The sequence below is a fragment of the Peromyscus maniculatus genome, chromosome 3 (assembly GCF_049852395.1).
Source record: "Peromyscus maniculatus bairdii isolate BWxNUB_F1_BW_parent chromosome 3, HU_Pman_BW_mat_3.1, whole genome shotgun sequence".
NCBI lineage: Eukaryota > Metazoa > Chordata > Mammalia > Rodentia > Cricetidae > Peromyscus > Peromyscus maniculatus.
Window position 1 is genome coordinate 20,208,020 of NC_134854.1, and position 19,852 is coordinate 20,227,871.

General features: G+C 40.1%; 1 protein-coding gene across 6 annotated transcripts in view; it reads right to left on the reverse strand.

Moving 5' to 3' along the window:
• Window positions 1-4,512: 4,512 nt before the first annotated feature.
• Window positions 4,513-19,852, reverse strand: part of Dync1i1 (dynein cytoplasmic 1 intermediate chain 1) — a 309,676-nt gene continuing 294,336 nt past the window's right edge. For all 6 annotated transcript variants that reach the window (XM_006986876.4, XM_006986878.4, XM_006986877.4 and 3 more), the window contains one exon: window positions 4,513-5,174. In XM_006986876.4, the coding sequence (XP_006986938.1) occupies window positions 5,064-5,174 (111 nt within the window). In that variant the 3' untranslated portion in view covers window positions 4,513-5,063. The remainder of the gene's footprint in view (window positions 5,175-19,852) is intronic.

The following is a 19,852-nucleotide window of genomic DNA, read 5'->3' on the forward strand; positions in this document are numbered from 1 at the left end:
GTTTTATTATTTTTGCTGGTATTGCTCTTATAGAATATAGCTTTTCATATTGGTGTTGACCTTAGGCCTCGAGGGACTTGCTGCTCTCACAGATTAAAAAGTTAATTGAAAAATCAGTCAATCAGAAGAACGAACTTAATTAAAGGGTGGAATTTCAGAATGTATGCATGAGAATTTATGAATTCAGTATTCTCAACAGTTACTGCAGAGGCTCTGTGATTGGTCACATGACTGGAAGAGTAAAGAGACCTATGCAGCTTGAGTGGGTTAGTAAAGCTTAGAGTACTCAGGGAGAAGACCACAGAGGACATGGTTTGATTATGAGATATCTCTCAGATGTTCATGATTTTGGACACTTGGTCACCATCTGGTGGTGCTGTTTTGGAGTGGGGAGAGGCTCTGGAGGAGGTGGGTAGCAGAACTAGCCTTGAGCTTGTATAGCCTGCCCCATTTCCTGTCCACTCTTGGCTTCTTGGCTTCAGACTGTGTGACCAGTCACAGCATACTTCTCCTGCCATGCCTTCCCCATCACAGACTGTGTCTTTTAAACTGTGAGCTGTGGTGATATTTTATTTGTACTGAAATGTGATTTTATTTGAATGTTAATAAATAAAGTTGCCTGGTGGTCAGAGCTAATAGCAAGCCATAGCAGAAGTCTGGCAGTGGTAGCACGTGCCTTTAATCCTGATCACATGACAGGCAGATCTCTGTGTGTTCAAGGATACCATCAGCATGGAGACACACGCCTTTAATCTCAATACCAACCATAGAAGATCTGGAGGTCTGTATAGATGGGCAGTGACGAGGAGGTCATGTGGTTGGGTTTACAACCAATGAGAAGGCAGAACAGAAAGTTTATATAAAGACAGATACATAGGATGTAGTGCACTTGCTGAGGAGGACAGCAGCGGCAGTGAAGGGTAAGGTGTTTGTTTAACTCTTAGTTATTGCTCTAAGCTCTTAGGCTTTCATCTCTGCATTGGCTCTGTGTTTCTTATTTAACAAGACGGTTACATCTACAGTGAGCCAAAATAAATTTTTCCTCAGGTTGCGTTGGTCAGGTGTCTCATCAGAGCAAGGAGAAAAGTAACTAACATGGAAGGTCCAAGTCAAATCATCTAGTGAATGGACCACTCTAAGGGTTGCATCTTCTCACTGTGCTCTGATGGCCTCAGCATTTGGGCAACATCACCTGCTCAGCTGTTATGAAAAGTGATGAAAGAGGTAAGAGGTGAGGGGGTGGTAGCTTCTGCAAAACTGACAGAGCTGAAGTAGGCTGGCAGTGTGCATGTGGACTCACCTCTGGCCCCTTCACCACCCACTCAAAATGGTTTGCGTGTGAAAATGGCCCCCATACTTCATGTTTGTGGATGACTGGTTGTGCAGCTCAAATCTCTGTCTCTGAAAAGAATTTTTCCTCAGCACCGTCTTTCAAAGTCACTCCAGAAGATGGCTCTAATCTGGCTGTCTTCCATGTCTAACTTTTATCCCTCAAATTGAGCCAACCTGTATGTATTCCAGGCTCTGATGTATTTCTTTCTCCTTCTCCTGGTCATACAGAACCTGCCCCACCCCCACATATGACCAGGTATGCCAATACAGGGGAGGGGCACTGCTAAAATTCTGTTGGGCAACATTGGGCTCCTAGGCTACTTGTTTATGCCGCTTACTCAAATTCTTTGATTCTGGTCACAATTTCTATATTACAAGTGGCTTCTAGGTCTTTCTAACTGTGTTTCAGTAAGGCTGACACAGCTCAACTTATAGTGTGGCAGCGAAATGCATGGCATGTCCATATCCTATGGCAGCAGAATCCTTTTCTATGGGATGTGATACTGACGACGGATGCTATTCCAATATTGATGATAAATGCTATTCCAAAAGTTCCATACTATCTCTCCTCACCATTGATACTTGCATCCTAACTTCTGCAGCTGTATTACCCAGTCTAGGAGCTCCTTGTACTGCCATTCAGATCTATAGCAAAGTCTACCCCCATTCTATGTCCACCAAAAGCCCTGATTTCCGCCAGCTATGGATCACAGGATATGGAATGTGTTGGCTTCAGAGGCCCAAATACCTTGCCAGGTGCTGGGCTTTCTTCTATGTGTTGTGAGTTCTATATGTCAGCAGTTTCTTCTTTTCTTTGGAGGGGATATCTCAGTATGCTCCTAACCACTGTCTGTGGGGCGTTTACCCACCACCCCCACAGCTTCCCAGAGTTTTCTTGAGTGCGATCAGTAGGAAATATTAGATAGAAGGATTTATAGCGGAGAATGTTGTGGAGATAAACAGATAGAAAATAAAGAATAGCCTCGAGAGGGCCTGGAACCTATTCCAACGGGCCCCGACTGTCTCTGGCCCAGGGTTTTTATAGAGACGACAAGGGGTGGAGCAAAAGACCTCCTCCCCCAGCACAGCCAAGTGCAGACCATCTCAGACACCTGCACTCAGGCCCGTGGTCCTGATCATCCTCTATTCGGACCTGCTGGGTAAAGCCACGAGGAACCCCAGAACGGGCTCCCACACCACTGGAAGGGTTGAAGGTTCCAAACCAGTTCACTGAAGTAGCTGGGATTAAAGGTGTGTGCTATCATGCCCAACCTAGCACTTTGGATTATAACATATTCTCATAGATGTGAGGCAAAATCCAGACATGAGTATTATTCTTCTCACAATGTCCCCTACTCTCTCAGTTATGTGAGGTCAGTACAAACTCATCACAGGGTCTGAGGGCCAAGATGTGAGGACTGTACAGAGGCTGGCTGTCTCAAGGGATCAATCCAGAAGTGACTCTGACTGTGCTTTACACAGGCTTCCCATGTCATGGAAACATTGAGATTTTTCTTTAATCACAACACATGGGCTTTGATTTACTCTTAATGACAGCTTAGTGTGTGCCCAAGAACTCTTTTCCAATATTTGTGTTACTAGATTGCTTTTAGACTTAAAAATGTTTCCATGTATTATTTGCAAGAATGGATATGTGTGTGGGGGTGTGGAGGTGAGAAGAGAACTTGTGGGGGTCAGTTCTCTCCTTCCACCATATGAGTCCTGATGGAACTCAAGTCACCAGATTATACGACAATGTTTTTTTTAGATACTTCTTTTTGTCTCTTACCTCATCATATTATCATAATGGTATTTTGGCATAGCTTTGCATAAGTAAAGGGCCTATTGAAATATTTTCATAACCTAAAGTTAATTAGAACATTCTCCTTTAACAAAACAGAAAATTTGTAGCCAGGTAGTGGTGGTACACACCTTTCATCCCAGCACTCAGGAAGCAGAGGCAGGCGGATCTCTGAGTTTGAGGCTAGCCTGATCTGCAAAGATAGTTTCAGGACAACCAAGGCTACACACAGAGAAACCTTGTCTCAACACCCCTCTACCACCCCAGCACCCCCAAAAAACAAAACAAAAAGATCAGGAAATTTGCTGGAATTTTCAAATGTTTTTCTTCAATACTTCTATCCACTAAGTTTAGATACACATATATGAAGATATTCATTTTTAATCTATAAAATGCTAATTTCTGCTTGTATGGGAATTTAATTATGTAGGTACTATAGAGCACTTGGAGGAAAATATATTATAACTTTAAAATGTATATATATGTGTGTGTGTGTGTGTGTGTGTGTGTGTGTGTGTGTGTGTGTCTATCTATATATTAGTTTAAGGAATCACTACCAAGAATGTGTTGATGGAAGTTTCCTTCCTAAAATATCAAGAGCCTATTGACAATTTTTAAAATGATTTAACTACAATTTATTTTTACTCTCTAGCAATGAAATAACCCTTGAAAAGAATGATTAAAGCTGTTTATAGGCACATTCTCTAGTTTAATAGTAATTAACATAACTTCTAGTGTGAATTTAAAAATATACATTTGTAGAACATATGGCATTTGTTTATCTCAACCTGGCCTTTCTTATTCTACCATTTAACATTGTTTTTAAGACTTGGTGGCTTTGGTGACAGAGGCAAGGGAATGTCTACCTCCTAAAATCCGATCAAACAACAATAAAAAGAAAAAAAAAAAGCCATACATGCATGTAGCCTTATAAAGATAAAATGAAGAGCCTTGATTTAAGCCTACCGGCCTGGCTGCCTAAAAAGTCATGTTCAATCTTTACCATGGTCCTCACGCATCTCTCCAACCCCTTGTCAAAGCAAAGTTCATGTCAGGTTTCTGCTAAGCAAAACATTTACCCACAGCGATACAGGCCTGGTTTGGAACATTTTATTGGCAATACTGGTGTCATATTCAGGAACCACAGACTTTTGTAGGGTTGTGCTAGCTTGAATGATAAGTATCAATGGCCAACTATATTTGAAATATTGTTAAAGTACCTAGAAATAATAGGCATTAAAATTCATTCCGTTCACTGCAACAAACCTCTAAAGACTCCGTGTTCTCAGTGGGACTGGCATACTGTAATTGTTATTTGGAACTTAACGTAACCTCAGCAGCAGCAGCAGAGAAAATACAGTCCTCTCATTACGCACATGCTCTAAGATCGTTTATTTTAATGCTTTCAAATAAATACGTTCCATGCAGCACGTTACAATAAATAAGGAGCAGCAATGTTCTTGTAGTAAATCCATTCATAATGTGAGTCACCATGTAAAACACCACATCTCGAGTCTTTGGCCCTGTACCATATCACGAGGCACGCCACATCTGCACCCAATCATATCTGGCTTCATATGGATTTAATAGGACTATGCCAGAAGTACATGTAAGCACAAATTCAACCAGAGGTTTCCAGCTATTAAACACAGCTACCAAGTAGTTAAAAGGCAACAACTAAACCCCTAAGGGTTCCCTCCCCCTTTTGTTTTTGAGACAGAGACAGAGAGATAGAAATGCTGGGGCGGATGTTGGGTGAGTAGGTACATGTGGAGTATATGGGACGACACTGCACAACATGGCCCCTAAAATGCCACAGAGATACTGATATTTGAAAGGACACCAAACACAGCACGGAGGCCTTGACTGCAGACTCTGAGTTCTAGCCTGGAAGCATGGGCGGGCCACAGGGGGCAGGCTCATCTCACATCTACGCAGCTAACTCAACAGCGCCTTCCTCCTCACTGTCAGCCCGATTGGCGCGGATCTCCACCAGGGTCCGGGCAAATCGCGTCCATTCATCATTGTGGGGAACTGCCAGCTGCAAAGCAAATCAGTGGAGAAATGATAAGCAAGATAACCCCTTGCATCTTACATGCCTTGGTGTTGGAACGGCCGCTCCTCACCAAAGAATGCAAAGGAAACCAAATACTCTGTGAACCAAGGAGGACCTGAAGTGTGGCACTTAACCTATAGTTTTTTTTTTCTCTTAGACAGGACATCACTCACGGAATGTATAAAACTTTTAAAATGTGCGTTAACCAAACAATCCCAGCGGCCACATTAAAGCACTCATAGTAAGGAGAGTTCTTTGTTCTTAGGTCCTACGGTGCACTCAGCAAATAAAAGCTGCATTATTAACCACGGTTTCTGAATAACTGTGGCATTTTCTTTCTAGTCGAAGCTATCGATTTGTTTTCTAAAGTGCCATTAATGAGTCAATATACATGGAGAAAGAATAGCTTACATATGCACAGAAATTTTCCTACTATGAGGTCACGCTTGAGCATTTCCAGCAGGACCTGTGTGATGATGGCTATGACTAACTGCACTACTAACTAACATTGACTAAGGGTTCTGTTCTAAGTACATTCCATATATTAACTCATTCCTCACAGCAGTCCCGGTTGGGGTAAATTTATCCTATGTATGGGAACAAAATATTTCCATGTTATCGAAGGAGGGGTGGGGAATTGAAACATGGGGGAAAAAATCCTACCAAGGTTACATAGCCAGCAAGTACCTTTTCCAATGTTATGTGATTTCAGTACTGAATTAATATGCTATATTGATTTGCCAAAAGGGGAGATCTATAAAACTTCCCAAATATTGTCTTCTGGTGTGTACAATTCAATGAAAAGGAATTGACACACCCTTGATAGAAATTTTGCAGATGAATTTTTTTTTAGCTGCACTAAAAGATTATGATTTCACAAATAGCATCCAAAAATGAGTTGTTTAAAGATAACAAAAAAGGGTTTGAAATAGGAAAACATTTTTTTGAAGATGAAAAGTTGCACTGAGTAGAACTTTGAAGAAGTTCAGATACAATAAAATTGATTTAGACATGACAGTCATTTTCTTGGAGTTTCACTATGTAAAATGGTGCGATCAATCCATCTGTATACTAGGACTCTACACGGTATCCGTATATTCCATATACATGGAACACAATCACCTCAATCAATACACATTACTGAAAGAAAATAAAAAAAGAGGAAGAAGAGAAATCTAAGCATTTAAATTATATCTATAGCTAGAAAATTACCCACTACACACAACCAGATGATTAGAGCCTTAAAATTTTTATTACAGGAAATCATAGTCTCAGATACTATCTGTCCCGCTCCCCTCCCCTCCAAAAAAAAAAACTTACTGGAGAGTGGCAGTGCCATTCTGTCAAGTGTGACCTTAAATGAGTTCTACTACTAAGGCCAAATGTCTCAAGAATGTAATTCTGGAAATGATGTACAGGTGGGGAAGCGCTCCAGTTTATTATCAGAAATGCCTCTCCAATGAGAGTTTTCATTCAAAACTATGAGTAAGTTTTGGAGTAGTGAAATCGAAATACTTCCCTAGTTACGGAAATGAATCTAAATTTCTCTCGCAGCAATGACACACATTCACAGTAATATCGGATGACATCGTTACCCCTCGGCTCAGACCACTTTCCTTATGGTGAGCACTTCTCTTATAGTTCTTCATTTTTGTCTTCAATTTTACATAATGCTACCCTGGGGAAACGGTACCCCCAAAATAAAAGATTCCAAATAGCTAACCAAAAGCATAAGCCCGCAAGAGGATTGGTACCATTTATGTGAAAGAATAGGTCCATTTTTCCTTCCCCTCTCCCAGTGCCTGACAAAAAGCTTCCAAAAAGAACCATGAAAGAAAAGCCTGAGGAGACAGAAACTCAGTCAGAAGAACACTAACTTTTTTCTCACAAAATAAAGCTAAGAGAGACATAAAGCTAAAGACCTTACACCTTTGTATGACTTTAAAGGCTTGGAAAAATATCTTCTCCAATCCAACAGCATATTGCTCACAAGCAGACAAGGATGTCCTACAAACATAAGACTATACTGCTGTTTCAGGCAGTGAAAGCAAGTTCACCTGTGCTGACCTTTGCAACATTTTATTGACAGCACTGTACAGGATCTATACACCAGAACAAGAAAATAGGTAAAGGCACTCACATTGTTTCATGGAGTAGTACTAGAGAGACTTAAGAAATGACCTTCGTTGAGATTATGGAATACCTAGCTCGAATAGTGGCCAGACGCAGGTCGAGAATAAATTGACAATCACGTATGCTATATAAAACCACACATGAAATGTCTAAAAGATAAATTTTATCAAACCTGAATGTTTCTACTAAACAAAATTATCCTAGCAATTAAAGTGTTTGGCCTCTTTCACGGAGATAAGACTAACATTTAACATCTTAATTCCAAAGCATGATTTTAAATAGGAAGATTTATCCTCAAGGACATTTAAATTTGCAGATTAAACTTCACAGGCATTTTTATAATATTCAAACAGATTTTGTCCTCTTCCTGATATGCTACTGTTTTTTGTAGTATCACACACACACACACACACACACACACACACACACACACACACACACACACACACACAAAGCTTTAAAAAAAAAACAAATTTATTCTGTCAAATGTTTTCCTCCCTATATACCACACACCTTGCAGAAATATTAATTTGCTTTGTTCACACCAAATTCTGGAACAGAACATGCTAGAAACACAATTGCTTCTAGAAACTTGAAGTCACTTTCCCTACATCATGCTATAATGCCTTTTCATCTAGCTGACTGTAAAAATAACCCAATGTGAATGCACTGTTAGATGGAGAAGGTACACAGTAGACTGCCAGCTCCATGTTTAGAATTAAGCATCACATCAGGAAACACTCTAAGTACAATCTCAGCTCCAATGTGTGAAGGTACATTCACAGGCCAATTTCACAGTGGAACTAATGTTTTTTGGCATTTGAATTACTTGTAGGTGAGACCAAACAGGTGTCTTACACTCTTTGGCAGTTTACATCGATGGCTGTAAATAAAATCTGTTTGGACAGAGCTGTCCTTCTCACCCTGGGCAGTTCCCGATCCTTCTCCGAGGGTGTTCTCAGTTAGAAAGAGCGAGAAGGAGGTGTGAGGGTGCCAATGCACTGGGATCTTTCTGACTGCACCTTATTCATTAGTTAGAAAAAGGCTTTGTTCTTATTAAAGAATGATACAGCTCTTTGTCCTAACCAGTGCGTGAACTTACCAATACGCAATCAGCATGTACACCATGCCAGGCCCTGCACTGGAACTGGAGATCCAGTGCAACCCTTTTGAAATACGATGACCAGGAAAAGGAAGTGGAAATTAATGCTGTTTTTGGTTAGAACAGGTGAATACTGGCATAGATTTTTTAAAACATTACTGGTGTTCAGAAATGGAATAATATGAGAAGTGTGTCCTTAGAGTAAGTGATGTCTCCCTGCCACAGGTAGCTGGGACACATGCTGACACCTTGGCTTCATTAGAGAATCTGAGCATCCACACACTACTCCCCTAACCCTTGCAAATAACTGTTTCTAGTAATTTGTAAAGAATTTCCACTTATTGTATGGTGTGGTGGCACATGCCTTTAACGCTAGCACTTGGAAGGCAGAGGCAGGCAGATCTCTGAGTTGGAGGCCCGTCTGGTCTACATAGTGAACCCTAGGAGAGCCTGGGCTACATCGTGAAACCAGATCTCAAAAGAAAATTACATTATCATGGGAAACATATTTATGTTTCTAATGGTGATAATAGTTCTGATCAATTAAAAATACACGCGAGGCGACAGGGAGAGAAAGCACGTGTAGTGAAGTGAAAGCAATGTCAGAACGGCCTTTTCAAAACTGCTGCTGCTGAACCAGCGTGGATCTGGAAACGTTTTCTGCTTCAGCTTTGTCTGCCGGAGTCACACAGAATTCTGGTCACGGGTGACTCATATTTTCCCACCGTGTCTCAGAGCAGAGCTTGCCATAGCCAGTCCATCCTGACAGATAACGGCTACCTAATTTTTGGGCAAGTGAATAAAGCATTTGAATGCCTTAAGCATCGAGAGCTCTGTTCTAAGACAATAAAATCTCAGCTCTAAAAGCACCCCCCCTTTACAGATATGGAATAACCCTGTTTTTACAGTCAAGGGACTGAAGGCCAAAGGTAGTTATTGAGGTAGCAATTTGGCCTTAAGGAAAAGGGAAAATAAACCTCAGATTTGGCCAGGAAACTCAAGGCTTATTCTTATTTCAGTTACTGCCAATGGCCAGGCACTTAACCTCTCATTGCCTCAATTGTCAAATGAGGATGGGGACATCTGACCATTTATCAACAGAGACATGGACAGGACATGAAAGGTAATCTGAGCTAACAGGGACCGAGTCCAGCATGGAATAGTCAGACTGTCAGTTGTCACTCAGATGAAACAGGTTCCTAAGTCGAAAAGTAGCGTACATGATGACATCAGGTCTTCAGTATTTTTCTGAGGACTGTTTTTTTCTTGAAGAACGAGTGCCGACTGCTGTAAGAACATTAAAAGACATGTTTCTACCCCATGGAAAAGGGCAATGAAAAAGCTAGACAATTTGCTTAAGTCACTTTCCAGGTGCACGTGGGGCAGGTAAGACCTCAGACTCTAAAAGTGCTCAGCCTCCATGGTAGAGAGGCAGGCAGGTAATGAGTTTCGAGTCAGCTACTAAAAGATTCCAAAGACTGTAATCTGAGATTCTTAGGAGACAAAAGGTCACCAGCAAAGAGCAAACTGTGAAAAGTGCGGGAAAAAGAAATCATGTATGCGGGTGATTTTAGCTTCTTCCACACCCCTCCTACCTCTGTCCCTGGGTCAGGCATCTGACCCTCTCTCTGGCTGAGTGGTTCACCCCTGCAGACTCATCTCCACCCACCCCCACCCCCCACCCCCGTGATCATCCGAGACTCAGTGGTCTGACCACGGGGTGTCATGCATGGGCATCTTGGGTACCTTGCAGGATAGGGAGGCACAGATGAGAGAGCAGTTAGAATTGGACAGAAAGCCAGGATCGGCTCACACCCACCACAGAGAGTGGCTAAATCATGCTTTCTTTCCCAGCTTGCCGATTTTTGCTGTGTGTCCTTGGGCAACTTCTCTGATCTCCCTTATTTGCATGAAGGAAACTTGAGAGTGTGTCTCATGTCTGATGGGAAGGAGAGTCAGACAAAAACACAGTGAACACAGTGCTTGACCCTTTGTAAACCCCAGTTAAATGATGGCTCTTACTTTTCATTCTTGTTTATTTTCTTGTCTTCTAATTTTCCTTTTTTTCTTTTTTCCTCTTCCCTTTCTCCCATTTTTCTTCACCTACCTAGAACTGCATGTTTTAGTTTATTTTAAAGCATATTTTATTTCTCTGAAATTCACACCAATGACTTCCTAAATAGTTACTTCTTTTAAAAACAATGCCTATCTTTCATGCACTAAATGTAAGGAAAGAGGTTTGTCAGCTTATAAGAGAATTGTTGTCAGAGTTATTTTTATTATCCATTAAAAATTAAATTTAAAATATATGGATTCCTGCTAGCCATATATACTAACATTCTCCCCCCACGACACCACCAGTATTTTCGTTTTTCACATATGACCAATGCATTCCAATGCAGCTATTTTTTTCTTGTTACAGAATTTTCTGCAGTAGGATTCTACATTTTTTTTTTTACCTTAAGTTGTAAGGCTTGATTATTGCTGAACATGTTGTTATAAAAATCAAGTGACATTATAATCAGGGTTAAACACACAAATATCATTCATGTGTCCCTTTTTATAAGCACAGAGCTAACTGCTCTCAACAGTCCCCAGGTAAATCTCCCTCATTTTTTCAGTAAATTCTAAGGATTTATGATCCCTAGCAGCTGATTTTAAATAGCTCCAGTAAAGACTATGTTTCAAGGATCATTTCTATACTTCATTAACTAGCCGCAATAACTTCTACCTATGAATATTTTTATGATAAAATATATCCCAGGCAGTGCTTACAAAGGCAGGGTTTAAAAACCTTGGATAATTAAGAAATTAGAAAAATATTCCATAATCTCAATTAAGTTTCTCAGTTCCATTATCACGTCACACAAACTAAGAGAGGAGGTCTCTAGGTTTCCAGATTAATAGTTTGTGGACGTGTGGTTCATCGGTATCTTTGTAATCTTTCAATTAAATGGAGTTATTTTGAACAGTCATGGGAATGTTACATTAACCACCGATTCTGAACAGACACAAGAACAATTTCTTCTTCTGTGTTACCTTCAACACAGAAGTTTTTCTTCCAAGAAGATATTGTACAAATGAGACCTTTTCATTTGAATGCACTTTATTTTTTGTGCATCTACAGGAACCAGGGAAGCTTATGTATGTTTCCACAGAGCGACAGTTCAACCTCCCTGTACTCAAAAGGTTAAAAGAAAACAAGCCCCCGACACAGTTATTAATGGCACCCAAATTTAGGAGAATGTTAACCCACTGGCATGCAAATATGCATTTGTGTTCAGCGAAAGCCTATATTTTTTAGGACAATTCCCTTTACCACACACACAGAAGGCAGCAAAGTGGGAGGTCATAGGCTCTGAAACAGCCGCCTTGGAGCAGCCAGGCAGACCCGCTTCACATAAATGCAGCTCCGCTGTGTTTAATTCACGGAGCGGCAAGGCCCACACCACTGTGAACAATGGCTAGAACTACGGACTAGAATCCCATACCAGGATGCAGCTACATGGGGCGAAGATATGCGATAGCATTCTGCCACAAGATAGACTGTGATAACTGAGTCTTTGGAGTAGCTTCCGAGAAGTCAGGAAAGCAGGGCGCGCTCACATCTGTGCTGTAGACTGCTATTACCAGCCAGTCAAGAGGTTAAAATTGCTAGGAAGGTTACTTGCTTTCTAACCTTGTCCTCACTGGGGGTATCTGCTTTTGAATTTCTTTTCCTCTGCCTACTCAACTGCCCAGAAGCTTGGAGACCCATTTGCCAAAAGCTCCTTCCCTTCTAAATTCAAACGGATGGTTTCTTTTTACTGCATGTTTCTCAGAACAACACTAAAAAAGATAATCCATTGCCACCTAATTAAGGTGAGAAATGAAAGCAGGAGGTAAGAGGCAAAGCGAATAGAAACAGCTAAGGTACTATTTACCATCCATTCCAGGAGGCCAGTAACTCTTGGAGGAAATAAACAACTTAAGCACTTATCTTGAGAAATGAATAGTTACAAATATTCTTCATGGTCAAATTTAGCATGTAAGCAAATCTGGTATTGAAATCTGGAGGTTTTTGCCTGTGGAGAAAACAAAAGCAAACCAACCAACAGCTGAAGAAGAGACAGAACAAATTCCCCAAGTCGTGAAGATGCCCTTGTTTGCACGTGTGTTGAAATCATACCAGGCTCCTGTCTTCTGAAATGGTTGCATGTTGTTATTTTGTCTACTGTTGGGGACAATCCATTTCTCAGCCCAAAAGAGGAGAAAGTGCTGGAGACAATAGCTGATGCGCGATGATGGAAAATAAACTTTCTAAATTCCAATTGCCTCCCTTTCCATAGTACAAAAGATCAAGAAAGAGGCAGGAGACGAGAAAGGGAGTGCTTGTCGAGTCTCTCTCCACATTAGCTGACTAACCATGCGGCCCTCTTTCCTCTGATATTATTGACTATAGGTTTTCAAGTAAATTCCTAGCAACCACCGAATCTAAGCAGTTTTGACAATAAGAAAGCTTGTCGCTAAACACCTTAAAAACATTTACCAAGGTAATAAAAGAAATGTCATTTCCTCCTACTGAATGTTTGGGCATAAAAGAAGTATTTTTATAATGCAGTTCATGATTTATCATATCTATAGTGTCCAAAAAAAGCACAATGAAAAGGAAGCATTTTTCCGGCGGGTTGACAACTGTTTGAATCAGCGATTATGCTTTCATGGCACTGGTCGTCAACCACTCACTTTTAAAAGCACAGGAGGAAGACCAGGACAATGATTGGGAGGAAGGACAAATGGTCCCTTCTAAATATCCTTTTCTGTGCCAATACATTTAACTTTTCTGTGTCTACCAGACTACATTCTATTTGGAAGCTGCATTCTGAATGCTTTGTACAATTATGCTTTTGCTTAATTTCCCCCCAAATTTCACACCAAGAATCATTCATTCATTCACCTGTATTTATTGAAGTCCTGTGAGGTGACAGCCACTGTGTTGGACCTGGTTAGCCCGCTCTAACAGACAAGACATATCTTTGGATGCTTCTCTGCACTCCAAAGGTCATAAAAACTTTGCAGATAAATTTGATAGCCAAATTTGAGGGATGCTAACAGGATTTCTTTTGAGGTCAAAAAGTTGTCTAGTCTTTATGATAATAGATACTGGAAGGTGTTCCATTTCTGCCCAAGGGGCTTAATGCCAAGATCAATAAGAATAAATATTGGGAAATAACTACCTTGTCATCAGGAAAAAGAGCTTAGGAATGGGCCACTCATGCAGATTATTTCTACAATAGTAGAAGGCTGGATATTACTCACATGATACATAATTAATGTATTTTAAGTAAAAAATTTAAAGTAAAAGATGTTGTGGTAGCTGATATTCTAGAAACTCATGTAAACCTTCCTTGGAAATAGAATAAAATCATCCAATCATTCTTCCTCCCTTTTCAAGTCCAACCTATGTGATATATAAACATTTATAAACACACATAAGCGAATATTTGTTTTCATATTACATTCACTCGGTTCCTTTACAGAGCAGTATAAATCTCTATTCCCTGCAGGGTACAACTTTATCCTGGGCTTTTGTAAGGTGCGATTTGAAGCATCTGCTGTCATTGATACTTTTTCTTGAGACAAAATCTAACAGTTTTGAAATTATACAACTAATAGAATTTGTCTATCATAAAAAGTTTAACACACTAACAATCCAAACAGCCACTGAATACAACAGTGGAACCACAGAAGAATTATGAAGATGGCTACTTGTCCAAGCTGCCTTTTGTTTCAGGAGGTATACATTCATAGGCCATTTACCACTACAGTGATATTGAAAACTGATGTGCACTCTTGAATTTGGCTCTCATAAAAATAGACATTAGGGCTTTCTTTTCATTTAACTAACCATTCGTAACACATAAAAGTCATAAGTATTTTTGTATCAAATGTGAAACAAATGGAAAAGTATGTCTGAAAAGATATTAATACCATAAGTCCATTTTCATAAACCGATGCTACCTCAATAAGCACACTATTTATATAGTAATTAATTTAATCATGATTATGGTCTTTTACATATATAATTACCAAATGGAAGTTGCTGCTACCACACAGACTATAAAATGAGTAATTATAACATTAATTGGAATTGGAAATAGTGCCTTTTCTTTTCTTTCTTAAATTAAATACTTTCCTCAGAAGAAATCAAGTTAATACTAAAATTATAATTACACATTTTACCTAAATTATTTTTAAATACATGTAACTTATTATGACAAAGAACTGGATTAATGTATTAATTCAGAATGGCTGCTTTTCTATAATTATGTTTATTAGTATCACCAATCTGCCACACAGATATGCGTTTGTGTTCTTTGACTTCATTGCATGGCTCTGTGGCTTTCATACTAAAAAATTTATGGGCAATCTCAATAGTTCAACCCAATCCCGCAAATCCCAATGTTTGTCTGTGTTATCAAATGTGTAGATGCTTCTAAGAAACCTTGGTCTTTAGATTGTCAGCCTTTATCTGGGTGCTTGGCACCACGGAAGAAATGGTCCCTGTCTTTTCCCGTTTCGTGGTGAAGGGAAAACCAAAGGAAGCATTTGGTATCAGCTAAAGAATCTAAAATTGTTTCTCCATCAAAGCAGGCAGTCCTTGCGAGGGCCGCCGAGAGTCTAGCAAGTGGCAGGCACACTTTCTTAATGAGAAACACCAGCGCCTCGGATGGTCAGGACCAGATGTGGCTAAGTGACACCAGCTCTGCCCTGCTCCTCTGGAAGCTGCCAAAGCTGAGGCAAGGTCACCCAAGCTCTGCCTGAGCTAGAGGACAAGAGCAACCACACGGCTACCTTCACACACAGTCTCGGTCGTGAGGAGACTCCTGTTTGAATTAACACCCAGGTTTTAGTTTAACTTTTTATTTGATGTTCTGTCTACCCAATTCCCAAGGAGAGCAGTTATTTATACAAAGACCTGTGCTTCTTTTGAGAATAATGTACACCCTGTCCTACTGGAAACGGCTAAGAGCAAACAATTACTGCTTCGTATAATCCACTGGAAAAGAAATGTATAAATACACTCTGTTGACTCGCCGTCACTCAAGCCCTGCTCAACTTCTGGCACGTCTGTCTACCAGATTTTACTGTACTAAATGCTATTTCTGACTAACTTCAAGAGAAACAGCTCTCGGATTATCTTTTTGTTATTCTTATTCTTGCTGGCTGTGTGAAAGTTGAAAACCATGTTTCTGTTTTTTTCTTTCTAAGCACTCAGCCACTGAGATATATCCTATGCCCTGGAGGCATTTTTTTTTTTTTTTTTAAATAATTCTTACATGTAACACCTTGGTCACTATTTTAAAGTTTATAGCATTGGTCATTTTTCCTTTTGGGGTTCTAAATCTACTTTTGAACCTACTTTTTCACTTCCATTTTAAAATATTCAAACTGACACTTAAAAATCACACTTTTTATTCTTTTATTTATTTAATTTTATTTATTCTTTTAGCAATAACATTTGATATATTCAACTGCATTTTCCTTCTTAACAACTTTTCAATGCATTTAAATATATTGATGAATGTATTACTTTTATTGAAATTTGCAATAATCTAACTGCTGTTATTATAAGTAGTCATATCAAATGAATTATTTGTAATGCCACCAAAGTTAAGCATTTAAATTTAAAGGTTTATGCATGCTTCTATTTACTAATTGGTCAACGGGCCAGACAAACACAGCTAGGGTGATAAGATTTCCCCTTCTCATAAATCACAGCTTTTAGGTGATCATTTTATTTTGCAAATCCTACTTTAAGCTGAAAATGATTTTGAAATTTTGTCATCTGTGTAGTATAAAAATATAATCAGGGATTTGAAAGCTGCATGTATTTATCACAACTGAAAACAAAATCTTCCCTGGAAGAGGTTAATGGAAAAAGAAATAATAGGAGGTGGAAGATAAACTGCTTCTTTGAAAAGCAGAGCTGCAAACAGCATCCTAACTAATTCAGATAAGCAGCCAACATAGTTGTTAGGGGATATTTGTGACAGGCGCATCCGTGAGACTGCACTGAAGCATTAACAATGGTCGCGGGCTTTCCAGAAAACACATCTTCAAGAGAGACAGGTAGATGTGCTGACTATCAATCATGAGGACATGTGAAGAATTCTATATACATTAGCCCATGCGCAGTGAAAGTCAGTTATACAGACATATGTAGGAAAGCCTGCTAGGCAATAAAGGAACTATGCTAGCTAAGTAATTTTTAGTTTTAAATCTTTAAACTATGTGTGTTCACATATCATTTGGAAAAAAAGAAAAATTCCAGCAGTTCTCAACAGATTTTTATGAGTATATTCTAATATAAACACATCTGAGGCTATATTTAGGCTTAATTTATGACTTGTTATTTTACTCATGTTCTAATTAATTGAATGAGACCCTAGAGTACCAGAGTGATCCCATCTGGTAGTGTGGAGATTTCTCAAACCGTAGTCAAAGGCTAGGCTCATTTAAAAAAAAACATCGAACTTTTAAATTTTATTTACGTGTATGTGTGTGTGTGTGCAGTTCTCTAAGAGGCCTGGAGAGGGTGTCAGATGCCCTGGAGTCAGAGTTACAGGCAGTTGTAAGGAGTCTGATGTGGGTACTCAGAACTGAACTCGGGTCCTCTGGAAGAGCAGCAAGGGTTCTTAACTGCTGAGCCATCTCTCCAGCTCCTGTATTTTAGATTTCAGAAATTTTAAATGATCCATGCAACCACTGTCTACTTAAGTGATTTTTGAAAACACAAATAGAATAAAAATCACAACCAAATAATAAAAAGGGGGCTCTTTGTCTTACACTTTGCATAGCTTCTATTTATGCTAATGGAAGTTAAACACCTGCTCTGAGAAGGAAATAGGCCCCTATCTGTGAAAATAAATATGTGCAGCAGATTTCCAGATACAACGCTGAAATTAAATAAGCAAAAATGTATGCTATACAAACACAGCATCAGGTCGCCTGCCTGAAAACATGACTGCTTTATGTTGTACTTCCTGAGTTCGAAGCCCTGAGATATCACTCATACTTTGGCCTTTTAAATATAACAAAAAGTAAAGAAAGAGGGTGTGGACAAATTCAACCTGTTGATTTCTGGGAGCTCATATACAACTCTCTGTTTACCTCTTGACAAGTTCCTAATAAGTTGCATCAGTAAATCTGGATTCAAGCCACTGTTATCATCAGAAGAGTCACGAAGGATAATTGTACTATGTAACAGAGAAGGACATGATCATTGAGGCTCTGTGCTGGGACTCCCTGCAGCAGCTGCAGCCTCAGCTGGGACAGAGGAGGCAGATGATTGCTAGCAACTGGCCACACCAGAGTTCCTCTCTGCAGTGCCCTAAGGTCTTTCCTGGACTCCAGTGGAGAGGTCTCCAACTGTGCGCACAGGAAGTTGCTTACAGCGGTGAGCACAGTGATGGCCCCTCCTACCCTGCTTCACCTGATAAAGCAGGCATTACAGAAATCTTTCCAAAAAATATTGTGCTTCAAACTAAAATGATGATAGGATGGAAATGAGGTTGTGAGGAGGTGTCATAGGACTCTACCTTTGTTTAAGCACTCCCCTTATGCACCTTGTGAGGTTTATAATCTAGGACCTTATAATGTAAGGTGTAGGTAATAGAATTACATAGCATGCACTCTATCTATTTGGTCACATTTCTAGAGATTTCCCTTTCTTTTTTCCAATGATCTAGGTCAGAGCCAAATGTTTTATTTCTGATTTGTCTTATGGTCAGTTTTCTTGGGCACAGAACAGGCTACGTAACACACCGTGGCCATTACAAAATGAAACTACGAAGCATCTTGCTGACAACTTTGTTTACCGACTGCAAGACAATGGCAATAGAACATTCAGCCCGACTCGGGGCTCCAAAGCGCAGGGCTCTGGGACACTGTTCAAGTCCCACACCAGCGGAGCCTGGGGCACTCATAGAATAAGATCTTCGCACAAGCTAGCCTTCTCTTCTTCCTGTCTTAGAGAGGTCTCAGGCAAATCAACAGTGGAGGATGGATGCGAGAGGGCTTCTCACAGACAGACATCTCTTCAGTTTACTGAGGTCTTGAGGCAAGCTGATCAGCATTGAGCATTCTGGAAACTGCCATTTACATTCTCGCACAGACTGCATTTTGAGAGTTATCTAGAAATGTTTTATCTTTTTCCATCAAGGCTTTCCAAAGGCTAGCATGACCCTGGTGAGGAATTCAACTATAATGAGGACCAGAGGACTGATTTGGAAAGCTGATCATTGGTAGCACAACCTACCGACAGCTTGGTTCTCAATGCCATATAGTTTTCTTCTTCCTCTATACTTTTTCTATTTAAATCGCTTCCTGCTCAGGCTCTCTTTCTCTCATTAGCCATGTACCAGCTTTGGATTTGACCTCTAATTCTCAATGGGCCAGCTTGTCTTGAAAGTACCCCAGATGGCTTTCTGCCGTGGAGGAGCGCTAGGTGGCTGCCAGGGCACTGTTTGGCACATAGTCCTGCATCCTAAGGACAGTGATGCTCTGTCAGTTCCAGGCTGGGGAACAATGTAACAGTCATTACAACAACAGCAGCAGTTGCCCAGGACATAGCTACCATTTTCTAAGAAGTGAGCTTCAGCTGGGCCTCAACTGTAAGAGTCCATCTTTCCCGTCAGTACCCAACAGTTGTGGTCTTCAAAGATTCAAAGCAAGCTTACAGAGGTCAGCGAGGAGAAACAGAAAGGACCCTTCACCTCGAAAAAAATATAAGATGCTTTGCAGAAACACTTAGGAAAAAATTATAGTTAGTCTAAATGACGTTGTTAAGTCTGAGCTAACCACTGCTTTGTGTATGATCAAACAATACAGAGAGAATTGTTCGAGTGCTGAAGCCTAGCCTGGTTTTCACTCATTCAGAGAAGGGCTGAAAGATTGTAACATTACCTACGCTCAATAAAATGGTATAGTCCCCTTTCCTCTCCTAGGAGTGAATTTGTAAGGATAAACAACCCCACAAATTGTTTGGCCTATTATATGTCCTAGAGATTTTTCTATAGCCTGTCTAGACTCCAGACAATAGACGAGACTGGCCTATAGCGGCAGACATTTCTGTAGTCTGTAATATCACTTAGAAAAGCAAGGGCAATAATACAAAAATGAAAAGCAGCCTGACCTGCAGTGTGATGGTAGGCATGAGCATAACAACACTTCACAGTGTAGAGATGATGATAGTGCCCTAGGAAGGAGTTGAGCAGCCATATCAGCCGAAGCAACTTCTGTAAAATCGCACATACTCCCCAGACAGTCATGGTCCAGTCATTCTAGCCATAAACTATCGATGGATCTTATCGCAGAAAATTATGTCTATGTTACTCTGTTGTTGTTGTTGTTGTTTTTCTTTTCTTATCCGGGATGTGTCTACACA